General features: G+C 35.8%; 1 protein-coding gene across 2 annotated transcripts; it reads left to right on the forward strand.

Moving 5' to 3' along the window:
* Window positions 1-122: 122 nt before the first annotated feature.
* On the forward strand, window positions 123-4,771 carry LOC107625098 (pectin acetylesterase 12-like). 2 transcript variants are annotated; one of them, XM_016327671.3, is made up of 12 exons: window positions 123-401; window positions 783-865; window positions 1,025-1,154; window positions 1,250-1,323; window positions 1,774-1,860; window positions 1,944-2,068; window positions 2,188-2,248; window positions 2,547-2,600; window positions 2,760-2,837; window positions 2,970-3,075; window positions 3,178-3,323; window positions 4,166-4,771. In XM_016327671.3, the coding sequence occupies exons 1-12, from the start codon at window positions 194-196 to the stop codon at window positions 4,271-4,273; spliced, it is 1,260 nt and encodes a 419-aa protein (XP_016183157.1). In that variant the 5' UTR covers window positions 123-193; the 3' UTR covers window positions 4,274-4,771. The 2 variants fall into 2 exon arrangements, with proteins under 2 accessions (XP_016183157.1, XP_088360860.1); XM_088504734.1 differs by lacking the exon at window positions 123-401 and having other exon boundaries at window positions 1,011-1,154.
* Window positions 4,772-8,972: the final 4,201 nt, after the last annotated feature.

Below are 8,972 nucleotides of genomic sequence, written 5' to 3' on the forward strand. Positions count from 1 at the left end.
TCACCCGTTTATTATTATTTTTAGTATTATTAAAAAGAAAATTTAATTATCCCCCTAAATATTTCTCTCTTAAAAAAAGCAATGGTTTTGCTCCTTTTTGCAAATTCTTTTCTCATGTGAGGATGCTTTGAAGCTTTGTTCCCTTCTCAAACTCTCTGAAACCTGAGAGTGGAGAGAGACACAGCTTTTAACAATGAAGGTGCTTGTGTGGCTTGGCATTGTAATAAAGCTTGTTGTTCTGTCAAGCAAGGCCTCTGAAGCGGTTGAGCATCATTACGTGAATGCAAGTGATCTCAACTCATTGGAGGCACACGAAGCTGAAGCGTCCTTAGCTGGAAGGGGTGCCTACACTCTTATGGTAGCACTTACCCTTATTCAAACTGCTGCTGCTAAAGGAGCAGGTACACTACTCTCTACTCTCAAAACTTGTAATTATATTTATTTTATTTTATTTTATTTTCTAAGCAAGCATCTTCTGAGTCTAAAATTCATTTAATTGCTTTTCAAGTAACATTTTGAAACCCTGCATTCTTCTCTCTCTCTGTTTTTTTTTAATGACCTGTTACTTAGCATTTACATAATCTATTGAAAGTAGGATTCTTTATTTTATTTATTTATTTATCTATTTTTGCCTTCATTTTAATGTGATTTCTTCGGAATGTTTTCTGAGATTTTTTTTAGGCTTAAGTGTTTTTTTTATGATGAACGAATGTACATAAAAAAAACTAATGCTTGTTAATTACGAATCTACATAATTGGATTCTTATTTTATTTTTTGACAGTTTGTTTGGATGGATCATTGCCTGGTTACCATTTACATCGAGGATATGGATCAGGAGCAAATAGCTGGATCGTTAATTTAGAGGTACCACATAATAATCTTTCATTCAATTAGTTAGATTTGTGCACTGTTTTCATTTTCTTTTGCATGTGAAGTGTTCTGTGAGTTAAAATAGTATCTTTTTGTTTGTTTATAATTGTATTCACTATTCACCTACTGGACTATAAAGGTTTCTATTGATAGGGTGGAGGATGGTGTAATGATGTCAGGACATGCATTTATCGCAAGAAAACTCGGCGCGGATCTTCAGTATTCATGGAAAAGGAGATACCTTTTACAGGAATATTAAGCAATAAGGCTGAACAAAATCCAGGTTTCCATTCAATTGAACTACTTTGATTGCTCCCTTTGTGTTTTTCCTATAGAGTTAACCATCTCGTTCGACTTCTTGTTCGTTTGTGATTGAAGATTTTTTCAACTGGAACAGAGTGAAGATTCGTTATTGTGATGGTGCCTCTTTTGCTGGGGACAGTGAACATAAGGTAGATTTTGAATCTCAGAGTCATAGAAATGAAATGCGGTTGCCTTGAACTTAAGTTTGGCATGCTTCTTTGAGATTCCGTAAATATATCAAGGTCTAAAATGAGTGAATGTAAATGTTCCTAGAGCACGCTTTAAATTGTATGTCTAAGTACATAACCTGTCAAATCTGGTTTCACCAATTTCCCAAAGAAAAATGTTAGGTGACCAACACTTTTTCCTGGTTTTCGTCTTACATTTGAACCAACACTAGTCAACTCTCTCTCTTTTTTTTACACTAAAAGTGTTGGTCCTCTAGCATTTCCCGTTGGATACAAGTTTGGTGTATATTTGCACAATTTTGTTGTGAAAAAGCTGTATGATAACATATGTGGGAGATAACACATTGGTAAGAACATTCATAGAATAAGGGTTACCACACAAAACTAAGTGAATGTTGTCTACTGAGATAGGCTGCACGTCTGCAATTCCGAGGACAGCGCATTTGGATGGCTGCAATGGAAGATCTGATGTCGAAGGGAATGCGTTTTGCTCGGCAGGTTGTATTCATATCTGCAGATATACTGATACTGAAATTATACTTTCTTTCTACTCCCAGTTAAATGCAACTATTGTGCTCCAGGCTCTACTTTCCGGATGCTCAGCTGGTGGTCTGGCTACCATCATACACTGCGATGAATTCCGAGGTCTGTTTCCAAGGAGTACAAAAGTGAAATGTCTCAGTGATGCTGGGCTATTTCTTGATGCGTAAGTTGCTAACTGCGGTATTTCATACAACCGATGCCAATTTCCATCATGACTGCACCATTTTGGACATTTTTGGTCCTCAAATTAACTGCTTACTTGTTTCTCCCTCTGAATTATAGGACCGACGTATCTGGTGGACATACACTCAGGGATTTTTTCAGTGGTGTTGTAGGGTTGCAGGTATATCACTGTTTTTCTTAGGAAACCAAGTTATTATAGCATGAAAGCAAAAATATATTATAAACTTGCCACTTCGTTTTAATATACTCTTGAAAAAGTTTGACAGTTGAATTTGGGCTTCTGCTATTTGCCTATTTCAGAATATTAGAAAGAACTCATTTTGTTTGCAGTTACTGAATTTCGGAAACCTTTGTTTAACATGAAAATATTATGTACCAAATGAGAATTCTGTATGGTTTGCAAATTGGTCTTTTGACATGGTTATAACTTCCTCAGCATTTTTGTCCATTTATTGCAGGGAGTGCAGAAGAATCTGCCGCGTACTTGTACCAATCACCTTGATCCCACATCGGTAATCATTGATATCCCTTAGTCTATTAATTTGGATATATCATAATATCAAATTTCAGATGAATGAACATGCACATTGCACGAATGATCCATAATTGTTGTTTGCTCTGAGTTAAACTTGCACTGATGTTTCTTCTTCTTCTCTCCCTTTTTTTTTCAGTGCTTCTTCCCTCAGAACTTGATTGCCGGTATAAGAACCCCACTCTTCATTCTCAACACTGCCTATGATTCATGGCAGGTAAATGTCTGTTTTTGTCTCGTACTGCTTGTCCTCTTAACTCCTTATGAGTCATAGGATGTGATTGCTGGTAGTGTTTATGCATTAAATCATGTTTTGTAGACTAAACAGATATATTTTGCTTGTAATCAGATCCAGTCAAGCTTAGCTCCGACGACAGCGGACCCAAGTGGCAATTGGCACGATTGTAGAAAAGATTATTATAGGTGTTCTGGTTCACAGATCCAGTTTCTACAAGGTGGTTTGATGCCTGAGAGATTGCTTTTGTTAGAAGCAAAAGGGGTCTCCGACAAACTAATCAGTGTGCTAACTAACTCATTTCATTGTCTCTATTGCACAGGTTTCAGGAATGAAATGTTGAATTCTATGAAAGGCTTCTCAAGATCAAATCAGAATGGAATGTTTATCAATTCATGTTTTGCTCACTGCCAATCTGAGAGGCAGGATACATGGTTTGCGGACAATTCTCCTGTCATTAGGGAAAAGGTATTCTATTGCAATTTTATTAATCTCTAGTTTCTTTTCTAAGCTATCACCACTTGTTTGTTCTGTTAATAAAAATTCGTTAAACACAATTTTCCACTTTGAATAGATGTTTGTTGAGTTTTGATAAGTTACATAAAGCATTAATTGTCTTGAAGTTTTAAATTTTATTTTTGACGCAATGAACTGAAAACATCCTTGTTTGAAGCAGTGTCAATACTGTGTTCATAATGGGTGTGTTTGGAAGCGAAAAATTTTGGAATTGATTTTATTTGAATTGAAATGAATTGACTTGTAAATCAAATAATGTGTTTGGAATAAATGATATAAAATGAGACTATGGTCCTCTGGTGGTTGGAAGACTATTAGTCGAGGTCAGCCGGGTGGTCGGTCGGGATGGGCTGATGGTCTGCTGGGATCGGCTTGGCTCCTTTTCCAAGCCCTTCTCTTTACAGAGAGGATTTGAGATTAGTTAATTCTTACTTTTTTATGTATTCCAAAGGATTTGCAAGTCAAATCAATTCCAATTTCAAAGATTCCAAACATATCCATTATGCTTACAAGTCCTGAAAGGTTAACTAAAATAATTAGCAGAACATCAGAAAGTTAGTGGTCCAAATCAGAAATTGTAGTATGTTACTATTACTACTTATCAGACAAAAAGTTGATCTTCATAACTTTGGTATGTTAATGTTATGCACTGATGATTTTTCTGATCTTCCATGTTACTGCCATTGAGATATACTTTTTTATTCATTCTGATCTTCCATGATATGTGAAACTTTCTTACACCGCAAAATATCTGTTCAGTTCTAACCTATATATATGCATTAATAAAATTGCAGGCAATTGCTCTGGCAGTTGGAGACTGGTTTTTCAACCGTGCTGTCGTTAAGGACATCGATTGTGCTTACCCTTGTGATAATACATGCCACAATCTGATCTTCAGATGAAGCAAATTTTTATCAAATTGTTCCAAATTCATTCACCACATTCATTTGGCCCTCTTCTCATCAGCAATTAGGATATATATTTTTCACCTAAAATTATTATACCAGGCAATTAAAGGGGGGAAAAAAAGAGGTTGCTGAAAGTGATTGTTGTTATGTATATGTTTTGTGAATCCTTTGTTGCAGATATTGACAAATACTTGCATGTCCTTCAAGTACATTTAATGTATAGATTAATTTTAATCACTGAAAATAAAACTTCAATGATTAAGATTATTCTTGGAACACATTAAATATACTTAAGAAATTTGCAAGAATTCTCATCAAATATTTTTGGTTATCCAATATTTTTTTAGGTCATGGAGAGGCAATAGAACATTAGAATTAGGGACAGTTTGCATACTGTAAATTGGTAGTGATGATTGAACGAGATCATCTCAATCTCATTTGAATATTTCCCTTCTGGTTGTAATAAAATGTTTGGCATTCATTATTGGTCAATGACGATTTTCTAAACGCATCAATATAAATATATTTGTGTTATAAATATATCTGATATGGATGTTTTAAATTGGTACTATATTTTAAATTTCAAATAAATAGAATTAGTTAACCTATCTGAGTCAGTTAGCAATTAGACCTTAAGTTATAAATAGTTTTTTTGTGATGTTGGGATGTTCTGTGTACAACATAATCATTAATAATATCGTCTGTTATTCTTTTTATTCTCTTTTTTCTTCTCTCTCATCTCAAATCCTAATTCTTATTTTCAACTGAGCTTTAAGACTAAGTAATTCTTTTTCTCTTTTACCTACTTCATTCATCTAATTTTTTTTTATACCATGGCATGTGATCATCTATACAATACAAAAATTTTTTTATGTGATGGCCTATGATCTAAAGGGATGTGGAGGGAGATGGCAGAAGTTATTAGAAGAACAGCAAAGAAAGTTTTGGTGAATCTAAAGGAATAGGACCAAGAGACAAGGAGTCCTGGTGGTGGAATGTGAGTATACAAGAAAAGATAAAGATAAAAAGAGAATGCTTTAAAGAGTGGTCTTTATGCCGCAATGCAGATAATTGGAAAAAATATAAGGCGGCTAAGAAAGAGACAAAAGTGGCTGTAAGTGAAGCAAGATCAAGAGTATATGAGGGTCTCTACCAGTCTTTGGGCACGAAAGAAGGAGAAAAATGTATATATAGAATCGCAAAGAGTCGGGAAAGAAGAACGAGAGATTTGGATCAGGTTAAGTGCATAAAGGATGAGGATGGAGAGGTATTGGCTCAAGAGGAGAAGATTAATGAAAGGTGGAAGAGCTACTTCTACGAGTTATTTAATGAGGGACAGAAGACTCTTCCGAGCCTTGGTCGATTTTGCACAAGGGAAGAAGATCAAAACTTTGACTACCATCGAAGGATTCGAGACTTCGAGGTAAAAGAGGCTCTAAAGCAGATGAAAAATAGCAGGGCAGTAGGACCTGATAATATCCCGATTGAGGTTTGGAAGGGTCTTGGAGAAAAAGGCATCAACTGGTTAACCATACTTTTTAATGAGATTTTAAGGTCAAAGAAGATGCCTGATGAGTGGAGAAAGAGCACCTTGGTACCTATCTACAAGAATAAGGGGGATATACAAAGTTGCGGAAACTATAGAGGAATTAAGCTTATGAGTCATACTATGAAGTTATGGAAAAGGGTGATAGAACAGAGGTTGAGAAAAGAGACACAAGTAACAGAGAACCAATTTGGATTTATGCCAGGCAGATCTACCACTGAAGCGATATACCTATTAAGAAGGATGATGGAGAGGTATCGTAGTAATAAAAGGGATCTACATATGGTGTTTATTGATTTGGAAAAAGCATATGATAGGGTACCAAGGGAGGTCTTATGGAAGGTTTTAGAAAAGATGAGAGTAAGGATCACATATATTCGGGCAATTAAAGACATGTATGATAGGACCACAACTAGTGTGAAGACTCAAAGTGGTGTGACAGAGGAATTCCCTATTGGTATAGGATTACACCAGGGATCATCCTTAAGTCCATACCTTTTCACATTAGTCTTGGAAGTACTCACAGAGCACATCCAAGAGCTTGTGCCATGGTGCATGCTTTTTGCCGATGATATCGTCCTTATGGGAGAGTCAAGGGAAGACCTAAATAAGAAGTTGAAGTTATGGAGAGAAGCTCTAGAAGGGTATGGTCTGCGCATAAGCCGTAACAAGACGGAATATATGGAATGTAAGTTCAGTTTGAGAAGGGAAAACCCCAATATAGAGGTGAAGATTAGAGCCTACGAAAAGTTAAAAGTTTTAAGTATCTTGGGTGCATCATACAGGATAATGGAGAGATTGAACAGGATGTAAATCATAGGATCCAAGCAGGTTGGTCAAAATGGCGGAGTGCATCTGGTTTTATATGCAATAAAAAGTGTCTTTAAAACTTAAAGGTAAATTCTATCGCACCGCTATAAGACTAGTTATGTTATATGGTACGGAGTGTTGGACGGCTAAAGTGGAGCACGAACATAAGCTGAGTGTGGCAGAGATGAAGATGTTGAGATGGATGAGTGGTCATACGCGATTGGATAAAATAAGGAATGAAGATATAAGGGAGAGAGTTGGAGTAGCACCCATTGTGGAAAAGATGGTTGAATCGCGTCTCAGGTGGTTTGGACATGTGAGAAGAAGACCGATAGAACATCCAGTCAGGAGGGTGGATGGGATGGAGGATGGACAAAGGACGAAAGGCAGAGGAAGACCTAAGAAGACCATCCATGAGGTGGTCAAATGAGATCTATATGTAAACGACCTCTCTGTAGACATGATACATGACAGAGCACAATGACGTCGTTTGATTCATGTAGTCGACTCCACTTAGTGGGACAAGGCTTTGTTGTTGTTGTTGATGTTGATGGCCTATGATCGTCTTTTATGACATGTGATCGTCTTTTATGGCTAAGTAAATTTTTTTATGCCATGCCCTGTGATCATCTATACATATTGATGACTAATTTTTTTTATGATTTTTCTATGCAATACAAGCAACCCATTCTTCTTTTTCTTATTTATTTTGACTACGTAACTCATTCATTAATAATTGTTTTGTTTGTAATTCTTTAAAAATTTGGCAAAGCACTGCAAACACGTTATTTAATAATTTTTTATTGCTTATAATTTATATTTAGAGTAAACTATTATTTTTATCCATAAAAATTGAAAATGCTCACATAACTACTCATAGAAGATAAAAATTACCGTTTATATCCATAAAAAATTAACTTTTGCAAGCAAAAGTATTCAAACCATAAATAATTATATAAAATTCCAAAACTATCATTGATGAGTCTCATCCTCTTTCATTCTTCATCTATAGTCGTGAACCACCATTGCGGCACCATCATCATCTCTCTCTCTCTCTCTCTCTCTCTCTCTCTCTCTCACGCGCACGCACGCACGCACGCGCGCACGCACGCACACACACCCCAGTCGTGTTCCTTCTCCTCCATCTTCTTCAATCGTCCTCTCTCTCTTTCTCTCCCTCATCTTCGCACTTTTGTCCTTGCTCTTCTCTCCCTATTGATATTTTTCTCTTCTCTGTCGTTCTTTTCTCTCTTTTGTGCATTAATAGTGGTTCCTCCTTTTATCGTCGCGAGCTCCATATTCTCCTCTCCTCTTCTTCTTCGGGAGGTTTCTGGCTTCAGTAAGTAGCAATTTTGAGTCCTCTATTTTCTGCAACCACAATTTCTTCAGCGTTGAGTTCTTTCCTTTTCCAAACGTCGTATCTTCATCTTCTTCTTCCCTCGGCGTCATTGCTCTCTTCTCCTCCTAGCAATGCGTCTTCGTCATCTTCTCCTCCCAGTGTCGCCTGAATTAGTGTTCTGTGTTATTTGCAATGAAAATGGAGATCTGAAATCTGAGAAATTGACAATTTTTTAGTGAAGGTTCTAGAAAATTAGGGTTTTATTTTGAATCTATGCATGTTCTATTCTTCGATTTGATCTGAGTTTGTTCTTTTTTGTGATTTTAAAGAAGATAGTAGATGGACTATGTTGATGTTCAAGAGGTAAGAGAGGAAAAGTGAGTAAGAAAGAGAGAGAGAGTAGGAAGGGAGATGATGCTACGGCAGTGGTGGTTCACGGCTGACAGAGGTGCTACAGATAGTGAGTGAATGAGTTAGAGGGTGGGTGTGTGAGAGAAGAGAAGGGGAAAGGGGTAGTTGTGATACAGGAAGATAGCTATAGACGAAGAATTGAAGAGGATGAGACTCACCAAGGGTAGTTTGGAAATTTTATGTAATTATTTAGGATTTGAGTAATTTTGCTTACGAAAGTCAATCTTTATGGGTACAACTAGTAATTTTTATCTTCTATAGATAGATATGTCAACGTTTTAAATTTTTATGAGTAAAAATAGTAGTTTACTCTTATATTTATCATTAGTTCCTGTTTATTTTATAATTAATTTTTTTGTCCTTACCTTTTTCTTTTATTAATACTACCCCTTTTATTCACTCTAAATTGTTTATTTTTCATTTATATAATAATTTTTTTAATATTAATATCACTTCTCGAAGTGAATGATAATTAAATCATGTACATAATCATTCTCCGAAGTGAATAATAATTAGAATAATACTACACATCCAAATCTTTTTGTTAACCAAGTCCAATCAAATTAGTCTAACATAACAAAAATTAA

The sequence above is a fragment of the Arachis ipaensis genome, chromosome B2 (genome assembly GCF_059453495.1).
Source record: "Arachis ipaensis isolate K30076 ecotype BB chromosome B2, ASM5945349v1, whole genome shotgun sequence".
Taxonomy (NCBI): Eukaryota; Viridiplantae; Streptophyta; class Magnoliopsida; order Fabales; family Fabaceae; genus Arachis; species Arachis ipaensis.

What these genes read in the sequence shown, in the direction of transcription:
- LOC107625098 (XM_016327671.3), top strand. Translation starts at nt 194, where the DNA reads ATGAAGGTGCTTGTGTGGCTTGGCATTGTAATAAAGCTTGTTGTTCTG. An exon ending in CTGGGGACAGTGAACATAAG is followed by an intron (nt 1,324 to 1,773) that starts GTAGATTTTGAA and finishes CTACTGAGATAG; the next exon opens with GCTGCACGTCTGCAATTCCG. An exon ending in GAATGCGTTTTGCTCGGCAG is followed by an intron (nt 1,861 to 1,943) that starts GTTGTATTCATA and finishes ATTGTGCTCCAG; the next exon opens with GCTCTACTTTCCGGATGCTC.